The sequence below is a fragment of the Carassius gibelio genome, chromosome B10, assembly GCF_023724105.1.
Source record: "Carassius gibelio isolate Cgi1373 ecotype wild population from Czech Republic chromosome B10, carGib1.2-hapl.c, whole genome shotgun sequence".
NCBI classification, from domain to species: Eukaryota; Metazoa; Chordata; class Actinopteri; order Cypriniformes; family Cyprinidae; genus Carassius; species Carassius gibelio.
In genome coordinates, this window is record NC_068405.1 from 21,388,120 (window position 1) to 21,409,789 (window position 21,670).

Consider the following 21,670-nt stretch of genomic DNA (forward strand, 5'->3'; position numbering starts at 1 on the left):
GGTGTGTGTGTGTGTGTGTGTGTGTGTGAGTGCTGATCATCATACTATCCTAAAATATCACATACTATGAGTTATCTATATGCATGGTTAAAAAATGTTTTTAAGAAAATTTAAAAAAAAAAATCATTAATTTGAATGCCAAAAAAAAGTGTGCATCCGATATAAACGTGGACTACACACTATGAATTAAAAATTCAGAGTTCAAAATGTCGTACTACTTATTAGGGGTGTCCCCGACTAAGGATTTTCATAGTCAAATAGGAAATTTCGAATCTTGCCGATATTCGACTGATAGTCGAATCATATATTTTTGGGGGCGGGGCAAAATACATTACCAAGAGTCAAATCAGACATTCGACAGTCATAATTACATTAACACACAAGGAAAATTTGTAAAGGACGCCTCGGAGATACAATTTTATGTTTTGATTAAAAGATAGTTAACAATAAACGTCAGTGAAACCCTTAAGAATTCACAATAAACGTCAGTGAAAATGTGAAATAAGACATTTGAGATTATAATATTTGAGATTTGTTAATATTAACAAATATAACTTTGGGTTTAAAAAATGCATTAGTAAATGTCATAATTACTATTAACTGAGATGAATAAATGCTTTAAAAGTTTTTTTCATCATTAGTTCATAACTATATATGTGACAGTTAAAATTACATGTAATGAATGGGTTTAGGAAAGTTTAAACAAAAAATTATGACAAAATGTATCATTTTAAAACAGAACTGCATAAAAAAAAACAAAGAAAAAATACTATTTTGGTTATATCTGAAATATAAGTGGACTGTAATCGGTTTGAAATGATATATCTGTTAAAAAAAACTTTCCTGTAGTTTAAACAGTACTGCAAGTCACTGGCATCTCCAAGGTCATGGGTTCAAGCCCCAGAGAAAGCAAATACTGATCAGATGTGCATGTGTTCCCTTGAATGCAATGTATATCACTTCAGATAAAAGCATCTGCCAGATGCATAATTGCAAAGAACCAGTAGGCAGTATACAGTACACACTTCACAAACAGCAGTATGCTATTCTGGCACTGAAAACACAGCCATCACACTCACAAAGAGAGAGGTGACATTTTGACCTTGTCTTAGAAAGTGACCTCTAGGAAGCTCTCTTTGGACGTGTTCTCACTCCCTGAGGGAGGATGAGGAGAGGTGAGAGGGAAGAGATGAGGGCTTTATTCCCTCTTGCTGTGGCTTTTATTCTTAGCACAAAAGCCACGGCGCTGACTCTGGCACGTAGGACGGCACTGCACGTCTGCCTGAGCCTCTGATATCCTCCAAATCAGGATGAGAACAATTCCCCCGTGCAACTTTATTACACTGCTGGAAAAACAAAGCATATGTGCAACACAGACCAAACTAAATCAAGCAACATCTGCAAGTCGACATGAAACTGCATTCACAACCTATTTTATTTCCAACGTTACATATTTTGGAATTAAATAGGATATTTAGTCAGAAAAATTCCTTTGGAGGACTGACAATTATTCTACTGTTCAAAAGTTTGGGGTCAGTAAGATTATTTTTTGTAAAAAAATAAATGAATAAAACTTTTATTTAGCAAGGATGAAATTAATTGATAAAAAGTGACAGTAAATATATTTATAATGCTACATAAATGTATATTTCCATTAAAAAAAAGAAGTGATCAAATAATCCTGAAAAAAAGTAGTCAGTTTCCAAACAATTATTAAATATTTTCAACACTGATAATATTTCTTTTTAACAGCAAATTAAATCGTAATAATATTTCACAGAATTGGTGTTTTATTGTATTTACTTTTGTGTGTGTGTGTGTGTGTGTGTGTGTGTGTGTGTGTCTAACAGCAGAAACCAAACTTTTGAAAAGTAATGGCCTTGTGGGTGTATATAAACTGTAAAAGTCTTTACAGTATAATAAAAGTATGGAAAAAAGTAAAAGGATTTATGACATCATACGAAAAGCCTTTACATTATGATGAAAAATATATATTTTTTCTTTAGGAGTTTTGTGCACCAACGCTGAATCATTTACAATAAAAAAACAGAAATTTATATTTATAAAGCAATACTCAATTTTGAGTTTTCAAAACCTTAGTCATGTGATATGGTGATATGGTGCATCACAGCTGTAAAGCGCATTTGCTGTACATTGGCAATTAGTCAAAGAAAGCAGGCGATGTATGGGACAGAGATGTTCTCGTTTGAGAATCTCGAGCTCTCTGTAATTACTCCTGTTGTGCCTACACTCCACACGCTCTCAGAGGAAATTCAGCTAATTGGTGCTAGAAAGAGAAATGAGTTCGGGGCCAAACCAGTGATCTTCGGCATCGCGGTGCTCTTTACTAGTCTTCTAAACTGCGCTTTTGAGATGCACACAACAGCAGACAGAACGTTTAGGGGAAAGCAGTCGGGTCTATAATTGAACGTTTACATCACCCTCTGAGGTGACACGAGCAAAACTTGAGATCCTCTGCGCTCTTGTTTACAAGACGTAAGGTGACCAGCAGCCCGAGGTACACAGGAAATTGAATCACGCTTCCTTCCTGTAAGTCCCAGCAGCATTTAGTCTTACTCAGAATACTCTAGTGCACTGAATGAAGCCACAACATCACTGCTCTGATAAACTGAGGCCTCATGGGAAATACCATTTGCATTGTGTTGCAAATCTCAAATGAGCTGATGAACATCCGCTTGGTCAAAATTCATAAATCCATCCATCTCTCCATCTATCTTTCTAGCATTCTATCCATCTGTCCATTCATCCATCCACCCCTTATCTTTCTAGTGTGCCATCCATCCATTCTCTATCCATTCATCCATCTTTCTAGTGCTCCATCCATCCAGATGGATAGATGCATAGATGGATATACTGTAACACTGGTGTTATATCCATCTATGCATCTTTATAGTGTGGTGTCTTTCCATCTTTATAGCATTCTATTCGTTTAACCATCAATCATCCATTCATCTTTCTAGCATTTTATACATCATCCGTCTTTCTAGTGTTCTTTTTTGTGTTTTATCCATTCATCTTCCTATCCATCCGTCCACTTTTCTAGAGTTCAATCTTACTAGCATTTTATCCATCTATCATCCATTCATTTTTCTAACCATCCATCATCAATCTAACTTTCCAGTGTTCTATCTATCCATCCACCCCTCTATCTATCTATTCATCATCCATTCATCTTTCTAGTATTCCATCCATCCATCTTTCTAGCATTCTATCCATCTATCTACCATCTATCATTCATTCATCTTTCTATCTTTTTAGCATTCTAACGTCCATCATCAGTCTAACTTTCTAGTGTTCTACCAATCTATCCATCTATCTTTGTAGTGTTTTATTCATCCATCCATCCATCCAACCATCTTTCTTGTATTCTATCTATCTATCTATCTATCTATCTATCTATCTATCTATCTATCTATCTATCTATCTATCTATCTATCTATCTATCTATCTATCTATCTATCTATCTATCTATCTATCTATCTATCTATCTATCTATCTATCTATCTATGCATCCATCCATCCATCCGTCAGTCCCGGCTCTGAGCTGAACTACTATGCCACACATTTATCCATCCATGCACTGTAAGAGTAACTTACGTAGTCGTGGAATGCCTTGGCTTCACTGGAATGCTCACAGTTTTCTCTCCTTTCAGGTGCCGCACAATATAAATCCCAGAATACACTGCAAATCACATAAAGGTGAATGAAGCAGTTGCCATGAATAACACATCAGCACATGAGAAACATTTAACAATGTGAATCTTACCACCACCATGAATGTAAGAATCCTGGAGGTTCTCCTAGCGTTATGTTCTTCTCCCATCTTATCTGGATAGAGATGTGAGAAATTCACAGTAAGACTGCATTCCCTTCATTAGGCTAAATGTCCAACAGAATGTGTTTTGTAGTCAGCCAAGCTAATTAATTGGTCAAAATTTGGCAAGTCCAACTTTAGTACACAAATCTGTGTTTAATTTAATGTTAGCAACACGGTGGAATTCAAATGAATACCAACTCGGGTCAAATTTAAACCAAAGTATACTATAAGCAATAGTAATTTGAAAGAAAAGTAGCAAAAAATAAATAAATAAATAAAATAAAGCAAGTAAATTATAATTTTGGGAATTTGATTAATAACCTAAAAATAATTTGGTATCTTAAATATTTATTCTTAATTTTATTTCATAATTTTTCTTTGAAAACTTTCAAAATCCTAAAACTTTTTTTCCAGGTTTAAATGGGATTTTAATTTCTAGATTTTTTTATTTTTTATTACTGGGGTCAAGAAGTATTTTCTGCTCACCAAAGCTGCATTTATTTAAAAAAAACAAATACTTTAAAAACAGCAATATTGTGAAATATGTTTAGTTTTCTATTAGAATATATAATTCAGAAATCATTTTGATATGCTGATTTGCTGTGTTGAAACAGTTATGCTGCTCAATATGTTTGTGGAAACCGTGATACTTTTTTCAGGATTCTTTGATGAAAAGAAAATTCAAAACAGCATTTATTTTAAAATTACTGTCACTTTCAATCAATTCAGTGTGTCCTTTTTTTGAATAAAAATAATAATTTCAACTACATTCACCCACTAGTGCCGAACTAGTGTATGTTTTACATTACTTGTACTACATATAAACTGGACCAAACCTGCTGTTTTACTTTGTGCTTAAAACACACTTCTCATTTCTAGATACATATAGCTCACTTAAAATAGTCTAGTCTGATACGTGTGGACAAGTTAACCTTGCAAATCTGAATATTTATCAGGCAACTTCTGCCATTCTTGTGATAGGCACAGCTTTGGAATTAGTATGACAATCAGAAATGGTGTGCTAAATGTGTATTATTGTATTTTCTCAGATGGCTTGTACTTAAGTGTGTATGACTCATATGCAAATAATGGTGAGAGTATAAATATCGAAGTGGTACTTCGAAACGTCATGGTTTCCTTCACATAGATCAATCCCACAATGCCTCAGTGACACTGAAATAAACTCATTCAGGCATAAATGACTGTGATCTTCCTTAAAAGCCTTACATCGCAAATAAAACACAGGATTGTGAGAAGCTGATTTAACAAAGCAAACATGCGCTTTTCTTCATAAAAGCAGGAAGAGGTGATGAACATCAACATGCAAGCATCGCTCCATCCTTTCTGCTGAAACAATTTGGCCGTTTTTACAGCGATGTCCTGACTCTCCTCCAATCCCATTAAGTGGACACCAAACATCTAATGTGTCCTGCTTGCTCAGCATATCATCTGCGTGTAATTAAATTAGCCGGAGCCCCAAGGGGGCGGGCCGATGCTTACAAGGCCGTGTGCCTGGATGGCACATCGATAAGAAGAAGCTTAAATAAACCCCCCGCTGGCTCACCTCTGACAGGAAGGTCTGTGCCGACTTCTGGGCTCCTACATGTAACAAGTACTCGTACACGTAGAGCGCTAGCCTGTAAAACACAGAGAAACACACAAACAATCTCATTAATTCATATAACACTGTGCTCTTCTCTTCTCTTCTTTTCAGATATTAACAAAATAATGCTAATAATGCTTAATTGTTTCAAAGGCTTCATACTTTCGACTTCCAGTCTTAAATATATATATATTTTTAAAAACGTCTCACTGTTCAAACGCAACTACTACATTTAAATATTCAAATATAATAAATGATTAATTAATAAATAATAAAACTCACAGTTTTCACATAGCATAAAGCTCAGTTCACACCAAGAACGATAACTTTAAAGATTACGATATTAGCGTCCACACCAGCGAATGTTATCGTCTGTAAGCGCACACTCGTCTGCTGCTAAATTCTCAAACTCGTTTGAGCAGGACTGATTCTGATTGGTTGTCAATGTATTTATCATTGAATAAGCTGAAAAAAGATCGTTCTGAAAGTGATTCCAATGATATCGTTCCTCTGTGCCTTTATCGTTATAGCTGTGGTGAGGACTGCTATTCTAATATTGAGAACAATTTTTAGAAACATGTCTTTATCGTTATCTTTCTAGTTATCGTGCTTGGTGTGAATGGGCCTTAACACATTAAATCCCCAAATCAATGCAGAATAAACATAAAACAATATTATTAAAAAATATATTTTATGGTTAGAAATGCTCACATATAAGTGGCAATATAATAATAATAATTACTATTATTATTCCAATAATCTTTGAATAATAATATGGTACTTTATTTAAAATAGAGGTGTGTGATCTGTGGAACCCGAACACCCGAAGCATGCATGCTAAAGCCTGTCAAACAGCACCTGATTATTGAACAGTTATCTTTTGTGCTGACACTGTCAAAGGTTTATATGTAGACTCAGTTAGTTACAGTATGTCTAGAATTAAAGTAAACAGTAGAAGGAAAAACGTATGCGTGCCTGTATATTAGATGCGTGTAGGTCTTAAAGGGACAGTAGGCCTATTAAACATGCAGCCTACTGTCATTACAGGGATAGATCACCCTGAAGTGTAATTTCTGTCATTATTTACTCACTGTCACGTTGTCCCAAACCTGTATCAATTTCTGTCTTGTGCTGAACACAAAAGAAGATATTTTGAAGAATGTAGGTAACCAAGTGAACCAGCAACTGTTTGGTTTTCCACATTCCTCAAAATATCACGTTCAGAAGAAGAAAAACTCATTCAGGTTTAAAACCACTTTTGAGTGAGTAAATGGTGGTATAATCTGAGTTTGAATGAATACAGATTTATTAATGAGTTATTTCCATGAACAAATGACAGAAATGTCAAATTCAGTGTACTTTTTGAAAGTTTCAACACGTAAAACAGTGTTGCATGATTTGAGGAATAGCGCAGATAATGGGGGACTAAGTTAATTCACATAAGATTATGCTTTAAACATTCTAGATATTAGAAAAAAAATTGATGTTAGAATTGACAAAGATTCATTGTGATTTTTGATGTTCACACTGTGAAAAAAAAAAAAAATTGGACCACACAGACAGAAGTATGAACATGGAGTCAAAGTTTCCAAAATCAACAAAATGCCAAGTTTTACCCATAAAGAAAACAATTTTATTTGAACCAAATAGCCGTAGTGACACTTCTCTCTAGCAGTCATAAAAATGAGGAAACCCGTGTAGAAAAGGTCATGCTAGAGATTGCACTCGAACAGTGAACACCACAGAAAGACAAACTTTAGATGCAGATCAGCTTTCCTGATGCCGAACAATCTATCAAACAAAATGAGGCTTCAGAAGCATCACTTTGCCTGTCAGCATAGGCCAGAAAGTACCATTTCCTTTGAATGATGAACATGGTGAGGGGAGAAGAGAGAGGCGTCCACGTTCATTCATCGATCTGCGTTTTCAGATTTGATCACTTGACTCAGCACAGTTCATCTGAGGCCACCGCATCTCTGTGTCTCAATGCCAAACATTCACACACATCCTAAACCTCAGTGAGACGTATGTCTCAAGCACCAGATGATGAGTTAATATAACAGCTAAGGCATTGCCAGGTGGTTGCTAAGGTCTGTTGCTATGAGTTTGCTAGGCTGCTTATTGACTGGTCCAATGAAGTCTCTATGATCAATAGATTCAGCACTTTCAGTGTTGCATGATGTGTGGTATAATTCATTAGATAATGCTCAAATAAACATTTTGGTCTAGTCAAATCTATTCAGATATTTGAAAAAAAAAATGCAAATGCAGCTGAATAGTTTCAAATGACTTTGGACTTGGAGTCTTAAATTTACAAATTAACATTAAAACTTGTGTTGACACTGTTCAAAAGCAAATATCAATATCTGAGGCCTAATGTAGAACAATACATTCATAACATTTTACATTTACACACATTACATTTAAATTTTACAATTTAAATTGTAAATTGTACAATATATACTATTATGCATATAATCTAATTTGAATATGCTTCACAATCAAATGGACGATCAATACAGCACGTAAAACCCGAGAACAGCTCTAAGATCAGGTGAGTTCAGCCAGTACTGACTAGTAGTGATTCTTGCATTCGATTTGAAACAGTTCATCAAACACCCCCTTAACCCTGAGTCAGATACTGATTAAGAGACAAGACCAGTAAAAGCTGATTTATCGGATTTATTTATCTAATTTATCCATCCCAAACCATCAAGAAACTTTGATGTCTCAACATCTCAGTATGAAGGCAGTAATAATGACAGTGAGTGAATGCAGAAGCCCAACAGTCCACTGCGCATCATTTCAGTACAAATGCAAATGAGCTTCACGAGCAGTTTGCCCTTTCTGTCATTACCAGAGCCTCGTACACAGAGTCTGGTCGCTAATATGCCACCAAACTAATTCTAATGAACGACCAGCAACAGAGCTTACACAAAGAGATGTGTGTCCACTTATCATCATGGGGAATGTGACCGATCGCAGGTATAGAAATGAATAAAGAGAGAAGGAATATCAGGGGAACAAAGGAGCATGAGCAGGGCTATGTGGTGAGGATAATAACTACGGATACTGACGCAAACAGCAGCGAAGATGAAAGGAGTTGGGTGGGTGGAAAAGTGGGGGGCAATTAATACTCCAGAGGTCTAGAAACTTTGGTAATGTCATGGTGATGGGAATGACGGGGGGAAAAGCGCAGTGAAAATACCCCCTAGCAGGGCTGCAGAATGAACTCAATAGAAAACTCATCGTCTCCCTGCAAAACACTGAACAGAGAAGCTCACAGAATGTTAATCATCAAAAACACAGGCCTGTTTCTTTATATATAAACATACAGGCCTAACAGAACTTTGAAATAGTATTACTAATATTTGATTGGATGAGCCAGATATCTATATCTTTCTATCAATCTATCTATACGTATATTTTATGTTTTGGACTATAAGTCGCACCTGAGTATAAGTCGCATCAGTCCAAAAATACGTCATGATTTGGAAATAAACATATATAAGTCGCACTGGACTATAAGTCGCATTTATTTAGAACCAAGGGAAAACATTACCGTCTACAGCAGCGAGAGGGCGCTCTATGTCTTCAGTGTAGACTATTGGAGCACTGAGCTGCATAGAGCACCCTCTCGTGGCTAGAGACGGTAATGTTTTCTATTGGTTCATTTCTCTTGGTTCATTTCTCTCCGTTCATGTCAAATTAATTTTGATAAATAAGTCGCACCTGACTATAAGTCGCAGGACCAGCCAAACTACGAAAAAAAGTGCGACTTATAGTCCGGAAAATACGGTATGTATTTGTATGCACACATTAGTATATATTGAACAAAAATTTAGATTTGAACATACCTAATTTAAGGAATTAAACTTTAACAAGTTGATCATTATTTAAATTAATAAAACATTTAATTCGTTAGTTTATTTATTTTTTTCCCTCTTTTTGTGACTAACAACAACAATAACAATATATTATATAAATTAAAATAATAATAAAAAAGTGTGTAAATAATGCCATGCTTCACTTTTTATACTACATTGGCATTATTAATATATATTATTTTTATTTAATAATAATAATTATAATAAAATGTTCCCTTTATGGTTACTGACAGATTCTTATAAAAGTGTATAAGTGTGAACACCGAAGCTTTCCCCAAACTGTTCAGCCTTAACAGGATGAGTCACAAAATCTTCCCATTGGGTGAGAAAAAAATTTATCCATCACTGTGTGATAAAAAGGTCTTGTAAAGTATTCCCAAAGTTGGGAAGTGGGCAAACAATCAAACATAACATATTGATGAGCAATGCCTAGACACTTCCTGATGCAACTCAAGACAAACACACCAGACAAAGAAACATGATTTCTTTTTTTCAAGTTTTTTTTCATAACGGTGGGGAGGTCCAGATTAGGACAGGAGATGAAAGGAGTGTTTGGGTGAACGGAGTAATGAGAGAAACGAGGAAAACATCAATGACCTCTCTGCTCTGAGACGATCGGCAGCCAAACAAAGACTGCCGAGTTCCTCCATCAGGTCACTCGAGGATGACGGCAGGTGTGCGACAATCTTCCACAAACACATCATGTACATTTCTCTTGAGGAATCCTTCTTTATAGGTGCTGTGGGTAATATTTTTAATGTTAAAGGGTTGGCTGACTGTTTTTTTCTAAGCTTGATTTTGTCTGAAGTCTAACCTATTAATGCTTTCGTTTTTAAAAAACAAAAGTATATGTCAAATTTTTACATAATTTACTTTTATTCCTCACCACTCTGTCTCTTCTCCAATTAACACGCTTATGAGTTCCTGTTTTTATGAAGCCCCTCCCACAGAAATACACGGTGGGCTCAGATTGGTTAGCTGGCCCAGTATGCCGTAATTCGCTTAATAGCCTCTAGTGTGCATAGCAACAACTTTTCCTCTTCTCTAAAGCAGCGCAGCATGGCCCCGCCCACTTTGCTGCATGTTCCTAGGGTCAGGGTTTATCTGGGTTTGTGATGTCACAAATCCGGTAAGTAACTTCTTGTAGTCCCTACGAGCCATTTTTTAGCTATTACATTTTAAAGCCATAATTTTAAAAGACGATATCTCTGTTTGCATTAACTTCGTCGTAACTTTGCAGATATCATTTATGCTCAAAGAACAACATTACACACTAACTAATGTTAAAAAAAGAGAAATCACAATCAACCACCCCTTTAAACACTATCTTAATGTACAGAGATGACTTAAAGTAAGGCATTCGTAGTTGGAGTGAAGACACTGTGGCACTTCCACATTGCCCTGTTTGAAATGCCCAATGCCTCAGCGCTCAACCAATAGATTGAAATTAAATATTTGTCCAAACAATGGTGAATAAAACAGACCATTTGGTGCAATATTGGTGATTGGACATTTAGCAATTTAGCGACGAAGCAATACTTCGGCAACCATCCAAAACAACCTGGCATGATGACAACCACTTTTGCATGATGACAACCACTCATGTTTTTGTCACAAAAAGTACAAATCAAAAATGTGTCCTTAGGGTAGTGTAGGATTGTGGGTATTGCACATAATTTAACTAATTCCAGCTGGATCTATGTTTATATTGCAGGGAACTCCTGTAAACATTTATTCATTAAAGGGATACATGTTTTAAGACATGTGTAGCTTAATATAACACATATGATGTCTCTTATTGAAATATGTAACAGAAAACCTGTGAAAGATCTATGTTATTTAAAGAAATTGACATCATTTTTACAATGTGGGGGCACCATTATTTTATGTGCACAGTGCATTCTGCATTGATGACGTCAATTGGTTGCACTCGGTAAGCTTCTGGTGCTTTTTACTGTGACAACTCAGAAAATAAACACATGAAAATAAAATACTGATACGATACCACATTGTGCGGCTTTTGGATGTAATTTGGAGGGCAACAAAAGAAGAAATATTTGACTTCATTGATTTCCTAGCAATAAGTAGAGGAGAAAAGAATGGGAAGATGCATCTGGACGACTAAAACGTTCTAAAGACCCGCTTTTTTTCTCCACTTCAGCCCCGATGCCTTTGAATCTTGTACTGGACCTCTGCTACTGAAACATTTCGACGCTAATCATGATGCTGCGGCCGCTGGAGGAGTTTCTCAGAGCGGATTTCCCTCGAGATCTGAAGTGTTTAGACTCCTTATGGGAAAAAAAATCTATGGTACGGCATTTGGTTCAAGCCTATACTTATATCCATCACCACCTGTAAGCTCTGTCAGTAGCTGTAGTCATCATATCAGTATTTTATTTTCAGAGTTGCGGTAAAAACAGCATCAGCTAGCAGCAGTGGCTCATTGAGTGCAACCATTTTACGTCATCAGAATAATGGCGCACCCCATAATCCAAAATATATATAAGACTATGTGATTTTTTTAAATAACATAAATCTTTCGTGGGTTTTCGATTACATATTTCAGTAAGATACATCATTTATGGTATATTAAGCTATACATGTCTTAATACCCGAGGATCCCTTTAAAGCATGTACATAGGTTGAATTAGAATTAGTCCACACAGATTATCTGATCAAATCAGTATTTTGAAAACTTTGTGAAACTGTAATTTCATCATTTCATGATTCAGTTCTACTGCATCTTCCCTTTTCAAGATAACCGTGTGCTTGAGACGCTTCTCCAGCAGCTCACAAGTACCGAATTTAGTTGTTTTTTTAGTGTTAATGGTGCTTAAACGGTCAAATACACACACAATATGGTAAAAATGACACAGTAAAATTACAATATTAAAGGGGTCATATGATGCGATTTCAATTTTTCCTTTCTCTTTGGAGTATTACAAGCTCTTGATGCATAGAGAAGATCTGTAAAGATACAAAGACTTAAGTCTCAAACCCAAATAGACTCGTCCACACCCCCCTAAAGCTTGTTCTAACACGCCCCCACATATCTACATCACTATGTGGGAAGATTTGCATAACACCACTCAGATGTTCATGCAAAGAAGGCGTACCTTTTATTCTTGTTGTAGTATTGTTGTTGCCACTGCTGTCATGTCATATAGACGCTGTGTGTTTCACTGTGAAAGCGAAACTACTTGGTTTTGCCTTCCAAAAGACGACAATATCCGCTTTGTCATGCCTGGAGCTGATCCGTGCTAGTCGCTGAAGAAATACATCAAATTTGCACTGTGGATAATCAGATCGGCTTTCACCGTGGACAAAGCAGATTCTAGAGGTCGTCATGTAATTGCGCAAGCCCAACCAACGCTCCTTTGTAGAATCCACTGGCTGTTCTCAAGCCCGCCGCCTGTCTCTGCTCACTCAAGGCTGTGGTGAGTGACGCTGTTTTGTTGAGAAAGGGAAACTACGTTGTTTGGCCTTCCAAAAGAAGACACAACTAGAAATCATGTTTATATCACGTTATAATTGGTTTTATGTTTATGTCTCGTCACTCCGGCTGGACAGGGCATACAAATATGTAAACATTTCTGTTACACGCTTAAGGTATTCGACCAATCACAATGCACTGGATATCTGGCCAATCAGAGCACACTCCGCATAAACAAATTACATTACACCAAATACTGTTCTTTTAAGCAGCATCATATGACCCCTTTAACATTTCTGAATGTAGATGGTTTTCTGATTGCTTTTAGAACAACGTTCGGAATGTCGATGGATCAATGGATTGCTTTTTCTCAGCTTTTATTTTGGCAGAAACCTGCAGGAAGATTTCTTGGTTTCTTTTTGTTGACAAAAGCAGATTTATTAATGATTCTCATTTGGGAAGATGTTTGTCACACATATCGCATTGTCACATGCCTTTACAATTTTTATCTAAAAAGTTTTAATGAGCAACTGACGAGTAACACTGTTTCAGCACAGATTTTGCTCATGATTTTGCTATTTTCTGCCAAATAATTTTGGTTGCCGAACATTCTGTGCATCCCTACAAAAAACATTTGTTACTTAAAACTAAATAAACATTAGCTAAACAATAATTAAATATCAAAACATTCGTTTACTAGCTGCCAAGGCAACATTTCTCTCTCTTTTTTGTTGTTTTGTTTAAAAAGTACTAAAATAGCTCAAACTAAATAAAATGTAAAAAAGTTAGCTAATAGGCAAACAGACAAATAAAAACAACACCTAATAAAACTAATTTAAACAAATGACAAAACATCAAAAATTTACTCAAGTTACACAAACTTACTTAATAACGTAAGTCGGGTGTAAGGTACGCATACATGTTTCATAAGCAGTTATAAAGGCTACGTCAATTACTTTGTTATAATAAAAAATTATAATAAGACAAACTTAAATAAATCATATGTTGTCATAGTCATGTGTTTATTAGTCACGTTGAATCAATGAAAGCAGTTAAATCTTGTTTATTCAGCTGTCATTATAAGGATTTCCTGGATTTCTTCTGCCAGATATATTTGAAGTTTCTACCCGAGAGCGCCCTCTAGCCTTCAGATCACTACTGATCACAGAAAGGTGCTTAACTGACAAGATGTGCATAACAATCACAGTTTTTGCCTTATCGCGATTGCAATCTCATTTCGATTCATCGAGCAGCTATAACTCTACTGATTCCTTATAAATTCACACCAGAAGTTCACACCAGAAGTTGGAATCCTTTACAAAATTTGTTTCCAAATCTAATATGAGACTCCAAAAAGAGTGGAGAAAAAACAAGATGGCTCATTCAGTGCTGCTCTGAATCATATTCATTTAGCAAAAATTAATATGATGAAAAGCTATGTCGTACACAGTACACAAATATCGTACACAAGTTTGCCATCCATTCTTGGCCAACAGATCCATCCAGGCAAACCAGATCAATCTGGCAACCCGGTTTACATTTAGTACCTGTCAAGCTTTGTTATGAACACAGATAATAGATTGTGCCCTGGAGACGGAAATAAGGAAATAAACCACCGTTGCTAGGCAATAGTGTCCCTGTTCGGTAAAATATTAAACAAGTTAATCACATCAGTGCCAAAAGAAGTAGTGAGACTCTGTTGGGAGTTCAGGGACCGTAGCAGCGCTGTGTTTAGGGAGCGTGAGACGTCTGGAAGAATTCAGCTGAGTCACACCTGTGCAAAAGGCAAAGCTTATGCCAATTTACAATTGCCCTCCCTGAAAATATTCCTGGTCTGCCATTATCTTCTGCAGCCAGACTCTGTCAGCCTCCCCGAGAGAGCGGGGCAAGGGGCTATTGGTGCCTGAAAGCCCAATGATGTGGATCTTGGAGGGCCTTCGCCTGGGAGGAGCAGAGAAGACACCGAACGTTCTGAGGACGGCACTGACATACAGGCAAAAACAAACAGTTTCATCAGCATGTCCCCCGAGGCAGGATCCAGGGAAGTGTCTGCCGCAACCACATCCAACAGGATGCTTTCGAAAGCGAGAGCATATGTATCTGCTGCTTCAAAGTGGCATTCTTTAAATTCAAATGGTGCTTTATTATGAATTGACATCTACTGTAGCAACCTGGAGAGATGCTGGAACGGCTAGTAAACGCTCGCTTATATAGTACCTTAAGTATGCACCTTTGTATGCACTGAATTAAAAACTAAAGCAGATCCATTCATAAAATGAAGCACTCAAAAACCAAATGAAAGATCATTCACATCAAGACTGATGCAACAAATCGATGTGACAATGAAGCTGATTTCTAATTTTAAAATAAATTAAATCTTTACTCAATTTAACATTTACTTATTTCATATTTGACATTATTTAATTTAACTAATATTTATTTTAATTATATAAAACATTTAATTAAAACAATTTAATAATAATTATTAGAATGCATGTTTAAAAAATTTTTTTATTATTCTTTCATATAAATATACATTTATAAATACCTACACTATCAGTTTCTGAATTTATTTTTATTTAAAATGTTCTTCCTTTCAACTTTCTACTCCTATTTCTTTTTAATAATGAATGTTTCTTGATCAGTAAAAAATCCTTATTATTTAAATAATGAATGTTTCTTGAACAGTAAATCAGCAAATCAGAATGATTTCAGAAGGATCATGTTACACTGAAGTAATGATGTTTAAAAGTCAGCTTTGCATCACAAAAATAATTTACATTTTAAAACATATTTAACAAAAAACAGTTATTGTAATAATATTACACAAAATAATTTGTACAGTATTTATCAAATAAATACATCCTTTCCTTGGTGAACATAAGACTTTTCATTTAAAAGTCTTAATGACCTCAAACTTCTGAACGGTAGTGTACATATATTTTTTTAACATCAAGATTTACTTTTCAAATACAATTTTCAGGAACTTTTACGAGTGTTATTATTATACAGTAAAATCCAAAACAGTCATAAATGAAAAGGCAAAATACAGCTGTTCCTATAGACAACATTCTATGTGATGTCCCGTGACACCTCATGTGCCTCTTTGATGAAAAACTACATCCTCAGGACTTGCCCTCTTGCTTATTCTGAAAGTTACAGTTCATAAACATAACAGGAAGCTGATCAGATGGACAACACAGACTAAATTACTTAAAACCATTCATCTTTTACAATGAATGGGCTAGGAAAACCATTAAGTTTGGTTAAAAAAACCAAGAGGTGGTTTCCTCAATCATGCCTGTATGAGAAGGGGTCAAAACAATAACTCTTCTTGATGAGATAAAAGGAAACATCCCAATGACTTGGTTTGTTAAAATAAGACCGGAAGAGCAGAAGTTTTAGGCATCCTGTTTTAAATAGTGCAGAAAGGCAGTCCAAACTTGACCAGATGAGATACGCTTCGAGTTTTATCCGGGAAGTAAAACTGACAACGCCATGACATTAGATGATAAGGAAAAGTCTTGCACAACAGAAGAGAAAGGACCTTTCACATAGTACAGCGCGAGGAGAGGTCGAGAGGCTCTTGGGACAAAACAAGACTATATGAATTTTCAAGGAACAAGCTTGGCTATTAGGGTATGGGTAACTACAAATATTTATTTATGATTAAATTCAGTCCAAATTCAACCACTTTGATATTGTCCATCTGATATTTCTTTAATAGACACATTTGAGAGCATTTTAAAGATTCATTAAAAGGACCAGGTCACAAGAGTCATTTGTGAATGAATCAGACTTAATTGGTGTCAGCACACGTTTTGGGGTGTATTCACACCAGGAAGGTCTGCTAGTTCACTTGCTTTAGTCTGGACCAAATACAATGTTGTTGTTTTCTGTTTGGTTTGCTTTCACATTGCCCTTTCTGCAAGTGAAACAGAAACCGTAAACAAAACCGCACATATTCTATGGTTATCAATTCAACCATACAAGAGTTTGTTTGGAACCAGACCGAGAACATCTCTTCAGCTGGGACTTAATATGGTTGTTTGGTCCGCACCCGAATGTGATTGCTGTATTCACACCTGACCAAAACATCCACAACAAGAGTTAAACGAACTTGATAATCTCTTTACAACAAGTAAAAAAACTATACTTTACTGGTGGTGTTTTAGTACTGCATGCTGCACTCAAATTTTACTTGCCTTGCCAACATATTTTGAAATAAATTCATAATTTTACATGTACATTTTCTAATTGTAATTATGTTATTTTTAGATGCATTATTTAATGTTTATTTTAAATATTATAACAATTTAAAAATGACTTTATAGTAAAAAAAAAACACCTGTGTCACACCTCTATTTATCAATTTGCACTGCAAATTAAGTGCAAATTAAGTACAGTAAGTGCATTCTGTCAACTTTTTAGTGCATGTAATTCACAATTTATACTATGCAACTGGGATAAGCGTTTAATTTTAAGTTTTTTTTTAAAAAGTTTTTAAGATAAGAACACAAGTCTGTCAACTGTCTGCGGTTTTAAGAGAAGCTCTGTGGCATGAAACTATGTTCCTACTGACATTAAAAACCCTCTTAGATGGGGAGCTAGTTGCTGAAGTACATAGCTATTTCTTATATATAAATATATAAATGAATACCAAATACTTTTGCATTCTCTCTGTCTATATTATGGAAACTGGTAAACATATCAGTGAAATTCCCCAATAGTAATTCCAAATGGCCATAGCCTATGTTTCTCTATTCAAACATCAGCGGTCGAGTAAGTGCATTTATTTTGCAATCACAAATGCAAACAATATAGGTTGAGATATCATGACAGAACACAGACTGGCTGAACAACGCTTTCATTAGATCGCTCAATTCCAGCTTGTTAGTGTTTTCAGATTATCATCGGCGGCTCTTCCGCAATGAGGAGTGAGCACGTGCGCATGGTTGCCAGATTGCTTAAAGGGGGGGTGAAATGCTATTTCATGCATACTGAGTTTTTTACACTGTTAAAGAGTTGGATTCCCATGCTAAACATGGACAAAGTTTCAAAAATTAAGTTGTACGTTTGAAGGAGTATTTCTGTTCCAAAAATACTCCTTCCGGTTTGTCACAAGTTTCGGAAAGTTTTTTTCGAGTATTGCTCTGTGTGACGTTAGATGGAGCGGAATTTCCTTATATGGGTCCTAAGGCACTTCTCCCGGAAGAGCGCGCGCTCCCGTATAGCAGAGCACTGAGAGCACAACAGACTTCACTGATCAGAGCGAGAGCGTCGCGAAATGTCACAAAGGGAGTGTGTTTTTGGTTGCCAGGGCAAGACAACCCTGCACAGATTACCAAAAAAAAAACAGCATTAAGGAACAAGTGGATGGAGTTTATTTTTACAGAGCATCAACAGAGTTGTGAAAGTGTTTTTGTTTGTTCCCTGCATTTCGAAGATGCTTGTTTTACAAACAAGGCCCAATTTGATGACGGATTTGCGTAGCGTTTATTTCTTAAGGATGATGCAATCCCAACGAAAAAGGGTCACGATCGTGTGTTGGAACCGCAGGCGGTGAGTAAAACTGCTTAAAATATCTCTGCCTCCTTGTTAGTGCGTCCGCCTCCCATGCCGGAGACCCGGGTTCGAGCCCCGCTCGGAGCGAGTCGTTGCTGCTGCTGCTCTCGTTCAGTTTCAGCCTTGGGATCTGATTCTGGATCATAAATAAACGGCTGAATCTGACTGTTAGCCATGGTTTGTTTTGGATGTTTTTTTCCTTACGGTAATGTCACAGCTTCCAAACGCTCTCAACGCAAAAGCCTACTGGCGCTCGTGATTCTTTAGCTCCGCCCACACGTCAAGCCTCCAGCCGGTCGTGTTTTTCCTGGAAAAATCGGTACAGACTATCTTTCTCTTATGAATATAATAAAACTAAAGACTTTTTGGAGTTATGAAGGATGCAGTACTACTCTATAGGTACTCAAGATTAACAGGATATTGAGTGAAAACGAGCATTTCACCCCCCCTTTAAAATAAGCAAACGCTGGGCAGAAAATGTATCCTTGTAACAGTGGAGCTCTGTTTCGGAGATTTAAACTCTTGTTATCTGGCAACCGCTATCATTAAGCTCTCGTAGTAGAGGGGCGTAGAGCAGGCAGCAGTTACAGGTTCCTTTTTTGGACATTCGGCGCGTTATTTTGGGAAAGTATGCTTGAATTTGAAATATTCAATATTCCGATATATTCAAATTTTACATCGTCGTCAAAATAATTCCAATACTATCACTAATATTCGATATATCGCCCAGCCCTACTTCAGACTTACATAAATGTGCACTCTAGAAGCTTGCGTTGTGCAAGTGAACATCGCTTGATTGTGCCATCCCAAAGAAGCACAAAATCACTTTTACGGACTTTTAAATTAAACGTTCCCTCCTGGTGGAATGACCTCCCCAACTCAATCCGAGCAGCTGAGTCCTTAGCCATCTTCAAGAATCGGCTTAAAACACATCTCTTCCATCTTTATTTGACCCTCTAACTTTAGCGCTCACTATTCTAATTCTATTCTTAAAAAAATAATAATAATAACCTAACTACCTTTCTAATCTTTTAGCATGCTATCTATTTTTTTATTTTTTATTATGCAATTATAAAAGAAACCTTTTTTTCTATAGCTTGCTCTATTCTTTTTCTATCTGTTTTCTTTTTGTTTATTATATTATTTAAGAGCCCTTGCTACATGTACTGCATTTAAGCTAACTGAGACTTGTTATAGCACTTACATATCATTGCTCTTTTGTTGTTTTTGATTGCTTCCATTGTCCTCATTTGTAAGTCGCTTTGGATAAAAGCATCTGCTAAATTACTAAATGTAAATGGAAAACATTTAAGAATTATCTATTACTCTAAATTTATAAATATTTTTTTCCCCATGAAATTAGTTTGGCAAACCGAAAACCAGCCTAATTTTACAGAGGATTATTAAAACTGATTAGATGTTCAAGAAAGTAGTCCATTTTTAGTTGAGCACATCCCTAGGCACAAAGGACACTCAGGACTGAACCTATGCAAAAACAAAAACACCCCTATGCACTCTTCTGTGACAGCAGGTCAGTTCAATAGCCTGTCTCAATGATGAAAAGATAACATGTCACAGCCTGGTACCTCCACCATGCAATAGTCTCCCGTAATGAACACGCAGTGACAGGGAGGAGAGAAACAAAAGTTCCCCAATAGCATCTGAGGCACTTTCTCTCTCCTCTCGTCACGCATGCTTAACCTTGTGCTGCTGTGTGGACCACACTGTTTGCATATTAATGCGTGGAGATATTAGAGAGGTCTGCTCTCCCGAGAATCAGCAGAGGAGAGAGACAGAGAGAGACACAAAACCAAAGACAGATACGCAAACACTAACATACCCAGCTTTATACCCACAGCAGGCAGACAAACTGTGAAACCACAAACTGCATTATGAAACACACCTGGATGTTTCCAGAAGCGTACAGATTGAAAGACTGCAAAGACAAATCCTGCACATAACATTTGAGTTTGATGGTACATATCTGGCTCCACAATGAATCAAAATAAAACCTAAATAAGACTCATGACAATTGTGAAATTGCAAAGGATGTGACTTAATTGAGCAAACGCATGAGCTGCATGTTTCAGAGTAGAGCGCAGCACTATGTCCTTTTACACACAAGCAGCTCATAATCTCTCGGTTCACAGTAAATCTCTCTCTGTTTTCCAAATTTCAGTCTCTTATAGCATACATTTGGCAATATATATGAACCACTTCCACCTTAAATGTAATAAGTGCTTACAAAACATCTCTTTTGTTGTCAAAAATGGGAAACACATGAAAAAAAAAACAAAAACAAAAAACTAGTTTTGTGTTTTTGTTAGTATCTGTGGCCATTGTCCTGACATGTTATCATACCCGTCAGATTTTCCTACCCGGGTTTTCTGCGCATGCGCAAATCAATATTGCATCCTTTTTCTCATGATAAACAATTATATTTAATGTATCTGTATTACTGTAAGGATAGGTTTAAGATTGGGGTAGGTGTAGACTTTAATAAAAACGCAATCTAATTGGTAGAAAATAATATTTATTGTTGGTTTCCTGTCGCTGTATCCCTTCTAGCTACAACCGCGAATATAACACATAATTACTGTATTTGCAGTACTGTAAGGGTATGATTAGGGTTGTGGTAGGTGTAGACGCTAATAAACCATAACTTTACAGTAGCATTTTTCGTTGTTGAATTGTACTACCCACTGTTTTAGTTGGAGGTAGGAAAATCTGACAGACTAGGACAAATCAACAGAACACCGTAACAAACCTCAATCGCAGTCATAGACCAAAAATAGTCGCTAGTTCAAATAATACGCCAATATGTGGCCATTTTGAGGTTATCAGTTCTAAAATATGCAAACACCTTCATCAACAGGTCATCAGTTTTGCTGATTTTTTAAGTAAAAAAAAAAAGTTTCCATCTACAATGGAACAGATTAATTATGTGCTTTGCGTGTTTTTCAAGCTTTTTTCCCTTTATCATATAACACAAACCATCCTCCTTGACAGTTGTCCACTTTTCTTTCAAGAAAAGAGATAAAAGGTACTGTGATCTTCTCAAAGCAGTCAACTCTTTAAACCTGCAGGGGCTACAACACCATACAGTCTAGCGGTTGTCAAATTCAAACAGTTTTAGTATTAAAACAGAACTGACTGATTCTGCTCGTCCTATCAAATAAAACATTATGTCAAAAGCTTCTTTTGTCACTTAACATCCCACTTGTATCCTTTTGATGCTGAGATTTGCTTTCCATAAAGACATTCTATCAGATGATTTAACCAGCTGGTGAGATCTCGGAAAACAATTAACTGTCTACTAAATATCAGTTTAATCCTTGGGATCC

The 21,670-nt window shown here is 36.3% G+C and overlaps 1 protein-coding gene across 2 annotated transcripts in view; it reads right to left on the bottom strand.

Moving 5' to 3' along the window:
• LOC127966029 (single-stranded DNA-binding protein 2) overlaps positions 1-21,670 on the bottom strand; it is a 59,986-nt gene that overhangs the window by 36,120 nt on the left and 2,196 nt on the right. For both annotated transcript variants that reach the window (XM_052566816.1, XM_052566815.1), the window contains exons 2-4: positions 5,403-5,475; positions 3,788-3,849; positions 3,619-3,703 (exon numbers count right to left, since the gene is read on the bottom strand). In XM_052566816.1, the coding sequence (XP_052422776.1) occupies positions 3,619-3,703; positions 3,788-3,849; positions 5,403-5,475 (220 nt within the window). The remainder of the gene's footprint in view (positions 1-3,618; positions 3,704-3,787; positions 3,850-5,402; positions 5,476-21,670) is intronic.